Source organism: Dipodomys ordii, unplaced genomic scaffold (genome assembly GCF_000151885.1).
Source record: "Dipodomys ordii isolate 6190 unplaced genomic scaffold, Dord_2.0 Scaffold90, whole genome shotgun sequence".
Taxonomy (NCBI): domain Eukaryota; kingdom Metazoa; phylum Chordata; class Mammalia; order Rodentia; family Heteromyidae; genus Dipodomys; species Dipodomys ordii.
This window is the reverse complement of record NW_012267306.1, coordinates 9,438,120-9,454,707: the sequence shown is the minus strand read 5'-3', so window position 1 is coordinate 9,454,707 and position 16,588 is coordinate 9,438,120. Positions and strand designations below refer to the sequence as shown.

At 32.8% G+C, this 16,588-nt stretch overlaps 1 protein-coding gene across 3 annotated transcripts in view; it reads right to left on the bottom strand.

The window, feature by feature from the left end:
- Hgf (hepatocyte growth factor (hepapoietin A; scatter factor)) overlaps positions 1 to 16,588 on the bottom strand; it is a 66,654-nt gene that overhangs the window by 5,467 nt on the left and 44,599 nt on the right. For all 3 annotated transcript variants that reach the window (XM_013026094.1, XM_013026097.1, XM_013026095.1), the window contains 6 exons: positions 12,549 to 12,651; positions 9,682 to 9,815; positions 5,528 to 5,566; positions 4,045 to 4,141; positions 1,083 to 1,157; positions 113 to 259 (listed from right to left, as the gene is read on the bottom strand). In XM_013026094.1, coding sequence (XP_012881548.1) covers positions 113 to 259; positions 1,083 to 1,157; positions 4,045 to 4,141; positions 5,528 to 5,566; positions 9,682 to 9,815; positions 12,549 to 12,651 — 595 coding nt within the window. The remainder of the gene's footprint in view (positions 1 to 112; positions 260 to 1,082; positions 1,158 to 4,044; positions 4,142 to 5,527; positions 5,567 to 9,681; positions 9,816 to 12,548; positions 12,652 to 16,588) is intronic.

Here is a 16,588-nt window from a genome sequence, read left to right as displayed (position 1 = left end):
ACTTATGACAAAGGAGATAAGTCGAAAGATAGTTGACTTGGAAGAAAACTGTTTCAGTAATCGTTATCTGTATTAAAAACAAATCCTAAGTTAATCTTCTAAAGGAGCAAACCTAGCAAGCTTCAGCAAGACCAGATCAGATCCTTCGGGGCCGTATACCAGCTGGGAAATGTTCAGAACCTGCTTGCGTTTCTCTTCTCCTCTTCCATGGACATCATGAACTCCAAGCCAAGCTTCATAATCTTTCAAATCTTTGTTTCTAAGTTAAAAAAACAAGTTTAGGTACAACTCCATGTTATAAAATACTATTTACATATTATTATTTTTAGCTTCTAAAGCTAAAACTGCATTTAAAATTTGATTCAAAGAATAAAGGGATGCATATTTGAAATGAGGAATTCAGAATAGCATGGAGTGTTGAAGCATAAACAACCTTTCAATTACTGAAAGTCTAGGTGGCTATGAAAAAACAACAACGAAGTATTGATTGTACTTGCCTAACAAAAAAAAAGTCCCTTATGAAAAATCTTCAGGTGTTCTTTGAAAAAAAAATTCATTTTACTACATTTTTTGCCTTATTTCATTTATGTGTGTATTTTTATTACCAGTGTTAAAATGTTAAACAAAATCAAAATGTCCTTGTTGAGAAGTACAAGTAAGCTTACACATCCTTATTATTTTTTAGGCTATTTTTCATTGGAAATTATTTCCAGGATGGCTCTAAGCCTAACTCTTTGTAAGAAAGCAGAATCAAGGATCAAAAGAAGTTAGTTGATAACTCAGGTGAAGAATATTTATCTATTTAATAAGTGCAAGTGGAAGTTGGGGACATAATTTATTTACAAAGCTCAAGCAAATATATTTCCACATGAAACAAATGCTAAAAGAAGTGAGTTGAAATCTTCCTGAACTTGGAAATACCACTGAATTCAAAGCTTTCTTAGCTGATTTTTTTTTAAATAGTGAATTTGTTCATGCATGTTGGTGAATTTCTGTAAAAATGAATGCACTGTTAAAAGCTAAGTAGAAGGTACAGGTACTTTTGCGTCTTCAAAACAGATATTGATTTTTAAACACTTTACCTAGCAGGGAAACACTGTCTTGCAGTAAGAACCCAACTTTCCTTTATCAACGATCCTCCGCAGATATGTTTATTTCTATGAGAAAGAGGAAAGAGAAACAAATAACATCTGGTTTCTAAAGAGCCTGAGAATGAATGCAATGTCTACTGCTCCATTAGTTAAACAAGAATTCACTGAAATAAAGTGAGTAGTGGTCCTTTTATCTGAAAAACAATAGTCGGAGATTGTTGAAGTAATTTTTATTCATAATGTGAATCGCTTTAGGAAATTAATTTTATAGTTTAGAAAACTTGCTGTAAACACATGCATACGTGTCTGTGCATTTGTGATCATGAGAAAAATTACAGGCTGCAAAATTTGGGTGAGTAGAATTAAGATTTAACCCTTTTAAATCCATCATTTGATCATGAAGAATATAAATCTTAGGTTTCCCTTTAACCTTGAAAAACATCTAGAAGTGACAATTTTTATTTTTCTACTGTTCCCTTCATTCGCTACCATTATGTAGTTTTGATATGCTAAAATATGGCTATGAATAAATTTATTGTTACATAAGACTAGTAATATATTTCACTTATAAAACTAAATTTTGAAAGACATATCACCTAGAAAACTGTAAAATAGCTATAGACAATAATAAGTATGAGGACATTTATTTGCTGACATCCAAATTTTATAAATCCTTTTATTTTGGCAGAAACATAGAAAAAAGTATAACTTTTCACAATTTACATTCCAAAGAATGCAGATGTTTAGTGCTTCAGAGAGTAATACTAGAAGGTTTCCAGATTAAGGCCACAGTTATTTATGGTTGTTACCACACAAGAGGATAAGAGTGTATATAGAGTTTTAATTTCTGTTTTGTTCACTATGTGTTTTGGAAAAATAACAAACAGCTGTTGTTGCTAAGAACTTGGAATTAAAAGAAAAGATCTTTTTCTAAACATTTCTAAAACAGTTTTATTACTGACATTTCTCTACTCAAGTAATATACCAAAAATATATCAAGTAATATTCAAATAATATCCTTGTGTAGCCTCTTATTTGTAAATAATTCAAAAGTCTATATCCTTTTTCCTTAGGAATTTTCATTGAGGAAAGAATCACTCATTAACTCAGAGATCTGAATTCCTAAAAAATTTTCTCTAATAAAGAAAATCAACTATAATAAAAATTTGTCTCTATTAATTGTATGTATTGTCAAATAACCTTATATTCAGGTTTGCTTCATAATTTGCTTTCAGTACCTCAAACTTAGGACAGCTACACTGCAATTGTTGGCTTAAATATTAAATTTAATGAGTTGTTTCTTTTTGTTTTAATGTTTTACCACGCTTATTAAATATATAATTGACGTAAATACAACAAACCATTAGTTGCCATCTTGAGAGAAGGCTCTAATAAAAGGGAATTTTAGCCCATTTTCTATAATATTATTGTGACATGAGTCATAGGATATAAAGTCTACACTTAGCAAGAACTGGCATATTTAGTTGCAAGTTACCCATTCTATTTAAATGTCACTATGAATTAAGGTAATATGAGTTATCCTTTCTCCTTGAGGTAAAGAAACAGGATAAATCACTTAAAGAGGAAATATTTAATTTAAGATTAGAAGAATGAGAAGCAATGTTCAAGCAAGTTACTCTGTGTGGTAGGACTAAACATGCACAAGCTTGGAGGTTTGTCTAGAATACAAGGAAAACTATAGCTACAAATCATGTGTATTTTGCTTTTTATACATGATGAAGTTCTGATAGAGATGAATAGTGATAAAAAAGATGAGAGAAAGAGAAAGAGAGAGAGGCAGAAAGAGATAGAAAAAGACCAGGAAATTGTATAATGATTTTATTTTAACTCATGCTGAATATTTAATTTTTTTTTAGAGGGATGCCAATCCTAGGTCTTGAACTCAGACATGGTCCTTTTGTTTGCATTGGTGCTGAAAGCTGGTACTCTGCTATTTGAGCCATGTCTCCACATCCAGTCTTTTGCTAATCAACTGTTTGTAAGTCTCCCAGATTTGTTCAAACTGTGAAATTCAAATATTTGCCTTTGGGGTAACTAGAGTTACAGGTGTGAGCCACCAGTGCTCAGCTTTCAAAATTTTCATTCTTATAGAATAATTACTAAGCTTTCAATTTATTCTAAAAATTTGTGGTGTCTATGTAGAATGTCATTATATAACAAAAATATAATAAATATATAAAATGTGTACTATACATTATTTTATAAATAATATAATATAGATACTATATACTATATTATATACATAGTATATATATATATGTTTGTATATACATGTATGTAGTATGTATTTCTCTTTTATGTTTTTGGTGCTGAAGAGCAACTAGAGCCTTGCACATGCTAGTAGGCAATCTTACTACTTAGCGCTATATTCCCAGTCTTATATTTCACTCACTCTTAAAAGTACTGCTGAAGGCTCTTGATTTGCATTTTATTTATGTATTTACTCTCCTTATCCACACTAATTGCTACAAAAATAATACTATTGATTAAAATATTTGTAATCTTTTCATATAAATATACTCTGTAATTTTAAAATGATATATGAATGACACAAAGCAAAAATACAATGTCTTACATTAATATGCATGGATATATAAAAATATCAAATCATAATATTCTGCATTGGAACATTAATAGCATTAGAACTACATGTTGATATTAAATCATAAGAAAATCTTCTGGATAATTTTGTTTGATTTAATCAGAGCCAAAATTGGACTTGAAATCTGGGACAATGGAAACATACACAGGACCTTTTTAAACTACAAAACGTTAGGTCTGGCAAAATCTAGACTTTACTGTTTGGCAAGAGTGTGATTGATCCCTTTATAGTTTCTCATCTGAGTGTTTCGCATAATTGTCATGACCATGTGATCACATGTTGGTTGTGTGACTTATCAAATAATTTTAAAATATGTTTATTAATAATTACCTGTATTTCAAACTAACCATCCATCCCACATTCGTCTGTGTTGGAATCCCATTTACAACTCTCAACTGTTTTGTTTTGGCACAGGATATTACAGGATCTGTAAACAGGATCAAGTAATATTTTGGCATTGCATTTTGAAACAATCAGTACATCTTAGTTATTTTAAGTATAATGATAACTAGATAAATAAAATCGCTGCATTTGCATCAGAAGAACTTGTTAGAACAAGAGTATTATATATTCCTAACACTTGCCACTCTCATCTTTGTTAATGAGTGACCCAGAAAACTAACCAACTCAAAGCAAACAGGCTTGCTTGCATAAGGCATACAATAACTTTCTTCACCATGCACTAACTAGCAAATTCTTCAAGTCTGACACTAATATATTTCCCTCACTAGTCTCAGTACAAAATGAAATAGTGGCTATTTCTCAATAACAATCAGTAGCCTGAGTCAAAAAATGAAATAAAATTTTACTTGTTTATTTGTAGGCTAAGAACATAGAGCGAGGGGCTGGGAAGGTAGCTCAGTGGTAGAGTGCGTGCCTTGTATGCATAAGGGCCTGGGTTTAATTCCTCAGCACCACATAAGCAGAAAAAGTCAGAAGTGGTGCTGTGGCTTAAGTGGTAGAGTGCTAGCCTTAAGCTGAAGAGCTGAGGGACAGTGCCCAGGCCCAGAGTTCAGGCCCCATGACTGATAAAAAAAAAACACCCAAAAACAAACAAACAAAAAAACAAAAAATCCCAGAGCAATTGTGAAATGTACTCCTGATATTATATTTATTGAAACAATATTCAAATGACAATATTATATCCAAATCAGTATGCCCAAATGACATAACCCAGAATTCTTTGGAGGAAACATTTTTCCTGACCTTCCTCTGTTCCTTGCCTTATCCTTTGTACTCTGTCCATGGTCTAGATTAGATTTTCATTTGCTTCCTCAGCCTGAGGCACAGCAGGTGGTTTTAGAACAGCAAAACATTTCAGTAACTTCTTTCAGCCCAAATAATATGTGGAAATCAAAACAAGAGCTTCCAACAGATTCTGACACTGAGAATTAACTGAACTTCTTAGGTGGTCATCTTTGGCTTAGTAAAATACAAAACTGGCAAAAACAAAAAATGGTTTAAAGATAAAACAATTTCAATCCCTGGTTTCATTCTGTCTCTAGCAACCTGATTTTACTTGGAGGATGTTGTATATAAAGTTTGCCCATTCTATACATTGTGCCCCAAACTAAAAGTAAGTAAGTGCTGTTTTCAAAGTCATATGGGATATCTTGTAAATTTCCTGACAGTTATATTTCCATAATCAGAATATGCTGACTATGTTACAACTACACATAAGGAAAGACATACTTTAAATATAAAACCAGATTGATTCATTTTATGTCAGAAGTTATTATGGTAATATATTCCTATCTAATAAAATGGCATTATTTGTGACACAGAGTCTCAAGTTGTTTTATATTCTACTTACGGTCTAAATTGACTATTGTAGGTGTGGTATCACCTTCACCTGTAAAAATGAATTTGTAGGTAAGTATATAACTCATATATATATGTATATATATAAACATATTCTTCTTTATAAAATCAATCTATTTTAATATAACTATGAACTGGACACATCACTAAAATGATTATCATTAAAGATAAACTGTAGTAATATCTGTTTGAATATTTTTATTCTATTTTCAGTGTCATTTTTTCTGTATTACATTGTGAATGCATGCCTATTGGTCTCAGATAAGGAGCTTTTTAAAATTTTTATGATGGTGAGAGGTTCCAGGTGAGTATGGTCTGGTGATCCTGGGCACACTGCATTTACTGCCAGCAGCAACAACCTATTTCAGTCTTCTAAAATGGACCATTTTAGACTCAATGGCCAGCCCAGTGAAAAGGATTTTCATTTATAGTTGTTTGCACGGAGGTTTCATAAGGCAGTTTTGTTCATTGAAACATTCTTTTTTTTTTCTAAAAAACTATTTTCATTTGTATTTGATTGAACATAACTGAAACTGCAATACTTTGGAAAACTGAAAAATATAAATATGTGTTATTTAATTTCTAGAAAAGGAACATCTGCTGTTGTTGCCAGAATAATCTAGATTTGTGTGTGTATGTGTGTGTGTGTGCTATTAGTCAAAAATAAGTATGTTAAAAAAAAGAAAAGAAACACTGGAAATTACCCATTGATACTACTTGGACTTGGGAAACTGCACCTTAATTCTACATAATCTACTTCTTTTGCAGGGTTCTCTAATGGAGTTTACTGGCTACAAGAAGAATGGCTTGAAAGATACTTGGGTTTGGGAAATATTTTACAGTAATGAGTGGGACATGAGGCATTTCCTGAAGCTTAATGTCTTAACTGTGCAGAACTGAAGGCAAGCACTACTTACACACAGCTGGTTATTAATCCTTGATAATGTCTGAGCTCAGAGAAGCAAGTAACAAAACAATAAGAGAACAGGGAATATTTTGGAATATTGAAAATCTGACCATTTTTTGTGGAGATACTGAAGAGAATTACTGCATGGTAGAGGCTAAATTCATTTTCCAGATCTAGTTAACTAAATGAATGCAAGTAAAGGAAAAAAATCATAAATTTTTCATCTTCCTTCTACTTTAGCTCATCTTGCTTTTCAATCTCAGATGTTGTACATCATACAGATACATTTATATAAACAACTCTATAACAATATGATTACATAGTAAATTTACTTTAATACTAATATATGAAACAAGAATGGAAATGAGATATTACCTAAAGAAATATATGGCATTCACAAATTTTCCATGAAGCGGCAACTCTCTCTACGCTAAAGCATTTGAGATTAAAAAAAAATATCTATTTTTCTGTACCTAGTCAATTATATGGGTCTTTGTGTGTACCAGTAGCTCAATTAAACAATATTGGAAATGAAAATGTAAACCCAGAAATAGAACCTCAGTTTTAAAGTGCTTATTAGGCAACTGATTTTTTTCATGGTGGACCAATAAGATTCGTTAAATTTTATTATTATCATCAGTTATTTGTACAAGGGGTTTCACTTTGACATGCCCATATATGGGTACAATACACCTTTATCAGACTCACCCATCCTTCACTCTCCTTCATCCCCTCCCTCTTCACAAACTAATCTTAACAAGCTTCATTGTTCCATTTTTGTGTACATACAGAAGTATGTATACATGCATGTAAATAAAACTGTATACAGATACAGCTTTACAAAAACAGAATGTGAGTCATAAGTAGGTAAGTATCTTGGCCAAGACAGAATCATGGACTGTTATCCAATTTAGGAAACATGATGGAAATTTTTAATCTGAATACTCTCAGTGGTACTAAGGATATGTGGCCAGGCACACTTATAGGCATTTCTACATTTTTTACATATTTTATAAATTAAAAAAAATATGGATGATATTTTATAAGCATTTTGGGAAAAATGAATAAAACCTTTACATATGTTGTGAGAAATGTAGTGTGGAAATGATTAGTGCACTCTCTGATGTTAAAAAATTGTCAACTCAAGGGCTGGGAAGGTGGCTCAGTAGTAGAGCGCTTGCCTTGCATGCCTGAGGCTCTGGATTCGATTCCTCAGCACCACATAAGCAAAAAGAAAAAAGTCGGAAGTGGTGCTGTGGCTCAAGTGGTAGAGCACTAGCCTTGAGCTGAAGAGCTGAGGGACAGCGCTTAGGCCCGGAGTTCAGGCTCCAGGACTGGACCCAAAATAAAAAAAATAAAAATATATCAACTCAAAAAAATTAAAAAAAAATATCAACTCAAATCTTTTTTTCGGGGGTCTAGCCACCTTCCCAGCCCCCCCAAGAGATTCTTATCTCCAATAAACCTCCAGAAAACCAAAAGTGGCACTGTGGATCAAGTGGTAGAGTGCTAGCTTTGAGCTGAAGAGCTGAGGGACAGTGCTCAGACCCAGAGTTCAAGCCCAACAACCATCATCAACAACAACAATAAAACTTATTATAATAGCTGATTTCTTTGCAAACATATAAAACATTGAATTATTGTTATCATAAACAATTTCTGAATCCATTTATAATATTGATCAGGTCCATGTCTTAGGTATTACTAGTTAAATATAGTACATATATATATATATATATATAATAGAACGAGGCACGTACATGCACACACACATAAACACACAGACCAACACATACATATTTACATACATACACACACAAACATACATATATTAGTGAGAAGATGGCAATATCATCATACATTAAGATCCAGTGATGTGTATTAAAATTATTGAAATGCAAATATATCCTCTATGTGTTAATATATAAAAGACCTTTTCATAAAGTGAAGAAAACATTTTACTATTTTATGTATCCATATCACTGTATTTGCAGCAAACATGCCTAGCCATAGTGTTAAACTCCCTGGTTCAAATAGCTTTACATGTGAAACTTGTGTGACAAGTCAGTAACAAGAATCTAACCGAAGGCAGCACAAATGCTCATGTTAAGAAGAGAGATCTGATAAAAGAAATAGTAGCATATACTGATGTGTATTTTGTAAAATTTGTATCAAATTCAAGAGACAGTTTCTCACCATAAGTGAAAATATTTTTGTGTTTCATGAAATGTTAACACAAAAATGCAAATTCCATCTGCTATAACTAGCAGTAACAACTAGTAATAGTAGCATTGGCTTTGAAAATTGAAATGCAAATACATCACACAAGAACACCCTTCTACAACAAAGAATCATCCAAACCAAATGTTAATAATGCATAAGCTGCTCCACTTTCATATAACTATTCCTTTTGATACAATTTTACAAATTGACTTCCACTTAGGATTTTTCATTTACTCAAATTAGCATGGTTTTGTGATGAACAGATTGTCTAAGTTCTCAGTGCTTTGAGTCTTAACCATTTGTGTCATTTGCCACCTTGACTAATAGAAATGATTTCTCAGGCTTTGTCAATTTCATTTTGTTCTCACTAATTTCAGTGTGGTTTCATTTTCTTATTAACTCTTTTCTTGCAGATTCCTTTCTTCATGTTGCCCCTACCTTTTTCACATCTTTTTTTTTATCTGTAGAGAGATATAGGACATGTATTTAAGAGTAACATATATAAAATGCATTTTCAAAGATGTATATCAGACATGTATTCTATTTATCTATTATCTATCTATCTATCTATCTATCTATCTATCTATCTATCTATCTATCTATCTATCTATCTGGATTGTTTGGTGTACTTGCGGGGGGTGGATGCAGGGTCTTAGGATAGGAAAATGCTATATTATGTTCAGACACAGAGCACTTAGATTCAGGGTCTGGCTGGGGCATTTTCTCTGGTGTATTCTTAGAATCATGACTATCTGCTGCTTCTGGATTCCAATCTTTTCAGAATAAACAATGTTAAAATGTGAACATAATTCTCTGAGAGAGAGAAAGAGATACACACAGAGAGACTGAAAGAGCCTGCATATGGTATGTGTCTGAGTTACTCTCTAGAGAATACTCCCATTTTGGAATTAACTCTATAATCTTAGATTATTTATATCTGTGACTAAGAAATTGTTTTAGTAAAGACACAGTACATGTTAAGTATTTCAGCTAAACAGAACACTAAACATACTTACAACGGGAAATGGGACAGTAATCCCAGGGAATGAGAGGATTCCCTGTGTAACACCAGGGCCCGTGAGCATCATCATCAGGGTTCCGGCAGTAATTCTTGTTCAGCTTACTAGCATCTGGCTCCCAGAAGATATGACTGCAGAAACCACAAGCTGAACATCAGAAAGTATTTACTACATCCAGGAGATGCAAAATATGACAAAAGATAGAACCCTATGATAACACATTCATTGTAAATATCACACAGTTTGATTATTTTGAAAGCAGTTTCTTTTTTGCTAGTTTTCAGTATGGAAGCACTTTCTAATTTGTGAATATGAAAGCCTACATAAAATGATCCAAAACTCTGCTTCTATTTAAGTATTGCAGTAGTAACATAGCAATATTTTAAAGTATTTTTCTCTGTTTCAGACACATGTAAACACCACCATCATACTCTTTCACAAAGAAGAAGAAAGCAAGCACATTACAAATTAAAAGTAAAATGACAATAAAATAACTAAGTTTTAGAAATATCATGGGTCATAAGGTTACAACATATTTTTTGCAGATAATTGAGTAACATTTAAATTTTTTTAATGTGTAAATAAAAATTCATTTCAAAAGAAAAGCAAAAAGTCTGTATTTTTATTATAAGACCATGGTTATTTTTGTAAGACCAATATTTTCTCTTGCTTCAATAACATTAATGAAGTCAAATTCTATGTGCCCACAACTGTTGTGAAAACTATAATGGCATTCATTTTGCCCTACTAGTTACTACCATTCTTGACTATGGACCTATGACTTTAATTAGAAAGGACTTGGATATGAAAACATGGATTTTCTTTCCTGACCCAGCTTTATTTTCTGAAGCAGAAACAGCAGCAGGCTTATTACATGATAGATCCTTCTAAGTCTTTACCGATAACAAAAATTTAGGCCAATCTTGTCAGACAGGCTTTAAGACTATTCTGTATTTATTACATTTGAAGAAATCAAAAGGACAATTAAGTATTCTAAGGTCACATGGCACTGGTGGCTCATGCCTATAATCCTAGCAAGCCAAGCAGCTAAGACGTAAGGATCTCTGTTCAAAACCAGCTCAGGCAGAAAAGTGTTTAAGACTCTATCTCCAATTAATCAGAAAATGCCAGATTAGAGACATGAATCAAGTGGTAGAACACCAGCAGTAAGCAAGCAAGCCAAGGGAGAGCACAAAACTTTGAATTCTATCCCCGGATCCAGCACGCACACACTCATGAAAAAACCGGTTTGGAACCTATGGTTTCCAGAGTCAGTGTTTTAAATCATAATGCTCTCCTTCCTCCTTGCATAAAATGTTCTTAATCAGAAAAGATGCTAAGCAACTTAATCACCCACCAATTCCCTATAAACTTTCTCCAAATGAATTTTTAATTATTTGCAAAAATGTAGCCTAAGTCAGTTAATTAAGAATGGTTATTAACCACTGAGAATACCCGAATAAATATATCAAATATTCTGGTGGCATCCTGTCAAATGTTCAGTCTTGTTCATGACTGAGCAGGGGAGTTTCTATTTGTAGGTGTTGCTTGTTTCTGTGGTATAAACCCTATCATCCCAAAACTTCTAAGCCTCCCAGGTGAAATCACAGACAGCAGTGTGAGGTGCCTTCTAAGGGGAGAATAGAACTTTAGAACAATTAATATTCATTTGTGACATAAATTACTTAACTGACTCATCCACTATTAAACGCAACTTGGAAGCAAATCAAACCTTTAAAATAAAAATAAAATAAAGTGATTCAACTTCTCTGAGCCCATAAATCCTTATTCACATATGGAAATAGCTTCCATTTAGTGGCTGGTGGTCAAATGCCATAACATGTAAAACAATTACATTGCAGGGACCCAATGATACCTATAATGTATTTTTCTTTTGTTCTAGCATATAAATTCTGAGTTTATTAAAAATCTATTTGTAATCACAATTATATGTCATATTTCAAAAACTTTTTATACACTAGCATTATTTCTATGACCATATAGATGTTACCTTGTGAATATATTTCCAATATAATATAAAAATTCTCTGAAATTTAATATTTTAATAAAATTCTGTAATGTATCAAATTTTTTCTTCAATTATATACATTAATGTAATAATTATAAATCATCCATCTTATGTTTACCAAAACACAATCACCTGAGTTTATTAAATTTTGATGAAAATAAGATGGATGATTGTAGCTAGATAAATGAACTCACTTTTACCTGTTTTTGTTAAAGCTACTCAAGAACACTTGTTTACAAGTTTTAATAGTTCAGTAGATGTTTAAGGTATGTATAGGAAAGTGACTATTTGTTGATCTTTCTCTCAGGATTACTATAAATTATGATTAATTATAAGCTCTTAACATAGTGTTTAAAACACTACATGTCCCACTAAATTATTCACTGTTTATTAAGTCACACAGTGGGTTTTATTTTTCATTGTGACCATATTTTCTTTGAAATTTGGTAACAAATATATTTCCACCCATCTTGTGTTTACATTCCCCAGGTTCAGAGCACAAATAGCATTTTGACACACATGTGTTCCGTTGAATTATATATTTATATTACATATTATTATATTAATATATAATTATATATGATATATAACATATAATTATGTATAAAATATACTATATAGTTATATTAATATATGATAACAAATATGATATATAATATTTATGTATTTAAAGTTGATTCATGGAGACTCTATGTTCTGAGTTATGCAGAATAATCATTTTTGTGTTTACCATCCTATAGTGATAATGGAAAGGAATTACTCATGTATGAATGTGTCTGGATCTATATTAATGCCGTTATCTCTACATTGGATTATGAGAAAGAAATGTACACACCGGTGTAAGTCTTCCATGTTCTTGTCCCACATTGAACAGGTTAGTCCAGATCTTGTTTTGGATAAATTTCCCATGTAATTTTTTCCATTTCCACGGTAACAATCTAAGTATAAAAACCACAAATACGTTGACTAAATATTATAGAAAATAAAACACCACTTCTTACAGACATATGAAAACATAAACCACCAGAAATGTATAAAGTGTCTTAAATATTTCAGATTAAATTATCTTAATTTCCTCCGAATTTCCATTTCATTACAATGGTTATGCAAATTGAAATCTTACAAATAATATCTAACAAAATTTTCAATGAATGGCCCTTAACTGCATCAAAGAAATGAGGATTTCTTGTATAATGGATATATTGATTAGCATTTCAGCATTTTCTTCTGAAAATTTTCATTGCACAATAAAGTTACAAAATGACTGCACTGCAACTAATGTATTAGTCACATTACTTTTATCTTTTTTTGTTTGTTTGTCAGTCATTTGGCTTGAATTCTGGGTCTGGGCGCTGTCCCTCAGCTCTTCGGCTCAAGGCTAGCATTCCACCACTTGAGTCACAGTACCACTTCCTGTTCCTGTTTTCTGAGTGGTTTATTGGAGATAAGAGTTTCATGGACTTTCCTGCCCAGGGTGTCTTTGAACTGTGATCCTCAAGTCTCAGCCTCCTGAGTAACTAGGATTACTGGCATGAGCCACTGGGGCCTGGGTACTTTTATCTTTTTTTTCTATTTTTTAATTTTAATTTTTTTAATTGTGAAAATACCATACAGAGAAGTTACAATTACATGGGCAAGATAATGAGTACATTTCTTATCAAACATTGTTGCCTCCTCCTTTGTTTCCCCTTCCCATCCCTTCCCATTCTCTCCTCCCCCACCCCCCCAACCTCCCCCTTCCCCGCCAAAATTATAAAGTTCGTTTTTCGACATAACGATTTGTACATCTCATTTTTTGCAATGGGTGATGCTAACATCCTAAGTCAACCCAAACTGCTGTTCTACAAATGTTCTTCAAATTCAGTTTGTCTGTTTACTTAGGGATGAAATTGAGTAAAGGTCCTTGACAGGATTATGTTCCTGGTCCTGTTTTGTCCTTTTCAGCCCCTGGCAGTGACACCTGATGTCAAGGCTGAGGCATTTGATCCCTTGCTTAAATAATAGGAAAGGAAAACTCTTTGTACTTAAAGAATATGTCTCTGTTACTTGTTCTGATGCTCAAAATGTTCATTTGGCTACTTCAGACTGACTGCTGTGTGTCCTGTCATGTATCATGAGGTTTTGTTAGCCCTTTTTAATTGAGCAAATTGTGTACTACTGAACATTGATAGAGGTGACACTATTCTCAATAAGGAGATATGGAATCAAATATCATAATTCTGAAAGTGTAAATTGTATAACAATATAAATATTTTCATAATTTTAAACATTACCATTTAAAACTGACTATTGAACACTACTAATTTTTTTTTTTTTTTTTGTCGGTTGTGGGGCCTGAACTCTGGGCCTGGGTGCTGTCCCTCAGCTCTTCAGCTCAAGGCTAGCGCTTTACCACTTGAGCCATAGTGTAACTTCCTGCTTTTTCTGCTTATGTGGTGCTGAAGAATCAAACCCAGGCTCTCATGCATGCAAGGCAAGCACTCTACCACTGATCCAACTTCCCACCCCAACACTACTGGTTTTTATGTGAATAAACCATATGAGTTTTACTTTCAAGTGATACTGACAAATGTACATAAATTTATCTTTACTCTACAATGAAATTCATTGAAATATAACATGTCACTAATTTTATATTATCTTTTGTGATTATGGCAAATAATAGGTTACAACTCTTAATAAAAATATTGAATTAATAATTTGTTTGTGCAATAATCAGATAATATAGTTAAAAAGAAGCATTAAAAAGAATATTCAATTGTGGGATTGTCTTCATTGATCACGTTTCTAATGGCACTATAAGGAATGTGTAAGGAAATTTTGCAAAAATATAAAAATACATGGTAAAATTGACAAATTAATTTCAGAAAGCATAAACTTATAAAGTCCAATGCTTGCATATTTGAGAAAAATACCAATTAAAACATTTTCCTCTGACAATACTATCTTCTTTTATATTGTCATTTTTTCAGTTGTGTGTCAAGTAACTCCTTTTCTCCTTTCTAGACATTATGACTAGTAAGTAATTTCATTTGATTTGGTTCATAGGTCTGGTGAGATTCTTTTCTTTACAGTGTTTGGTAGTTCAGGGCTTGAACTCAGCACTTCATGCTTGAAGCCTAACTCAAGGTAGGCTTGAGCCATACCTCCACCTGTTTATGCTTTTGTCAAAGTTCAACTGATATATATACACACCCATACATAGGTATATGTACATTTAATATAAATATACAAATTTCTCATGGTGATAGAAATTTATAGTTTGATGGAAATATTTCATATTCATACTAAGAGTAATTCCTTTATATATTTCTAGTACTATAAAATGCATACATGCTTACAACTTCATTCTTTAAAAAAAACAAATCACCCTATTACACTTCATGAGGAGTTTTATCATTTTTTACTCATTTTTTCCAAGTTTTAAGTTCTCCATAGTATGGCTGTTCCAGCATACATGTCTTTTCCCCCTGTTACAGATTATACTATAATAAAATGTTCTCTATGTGTGCTTTAGCATCCTGTTGTCACTGTATATTCAGGTGCTGGCATTAATGCACCAAAATCTATCAGGTTTCCATTTTCTCATTCTGTTATCTTATTCATTTAGAGTTTATTTTTGAGTACAGTATGAGGAATGGATTTGCTTTTATAATTTTTATTTTTTGACAGTGACTTTACCCATTCATCATATATTTCTTAAAAATAATATTTCATCCAGTAGTATGTGTTATTACTATTCTTTAAACAATATATGTATGCCGTCGGGTTTATCTCCAGTGGTTGTGTCCTGTTCTATTTCTTCATATGCCAGAGCTATGCTCTTAATCAAAAACTCTTTATGCAATATAGTAATATCTGATAGACTTAATTGTCTCAAATTGCAGTAATTTGTCAAGGCTTTCCTTATTATAAATGTTCATTTCTTCCTACCTCCCACAAATTACAAGCAATTGTTCAAATGAATGAGACAAGGGTGCAACAGAGTCAGCTGGCAACAAATGTCCCTTAATTATGGGTTTCAACTTTCTTTTCCAATGACCTTTATAAGCTGTCAAGAAGAGTGAAATTGACTGAAAAAGGATTCATCCCTCTTTACAACTGTGTTTTCATAGTAGATTACACCAACTGGCCCTAGAGCAAGTGTTAAGTGGGAGAAATCTATGAAATGGAACTTTGAAGTTAGAGCTAGCTTTTCAGAATGACAATGTTCAAGCATTCTCTCATCACAGCTCGTTAGCATCTGTGGTTTCCTGTCTAAGATGTTCTTTACATAATCTGCCCATGGCAAGTGCTACTCCATTTCTCCTTAATGGTACCTTCTTCCTTGATTATAAAATAGACAAGAGTAACATCTACCATCTCTACCTCAGGACTAGTTTTCCTTCTAGCATTTAGCAAAAATTTAGATAATCACCCACGGCAATTTTTATTTTGAAAGTTCACTGTCTGCTGAAAAGTAGTTCTCTGGTGTCAGAAGATTTACTTGTCACTACTGGTATACATCCCAGAATTGTTCCTGACACTCAGATAAGTAAGAAAAAATATAAATATATAAGTATTGAGTGAATAAACATTTTTTGAAATCTAATCAAACAAAGATCTTACTCACTAACTAGCTAGAAGAGCATAATAAGAAGTAGAGCTTTTGCTGGTTAAAAAAAAGAAGGGCTGGGAAGGTGACTCGGTGGTAAAGTGCATGAGGTCCTATGTTCGATTCCTCAGCACCACATAAGCCAAAAAGAGCTGGAAGTGGCACTGTGGCTCAAGTGGTAGAGTGCTAACCTTGAGCTGAAGAGCTGAGGGACAGTGTCCAGACCCAGAGTTCAGGCCCCGTGACGGGGAGGAGGAGGAGGAGGGGGGTGGGGGAAGGAG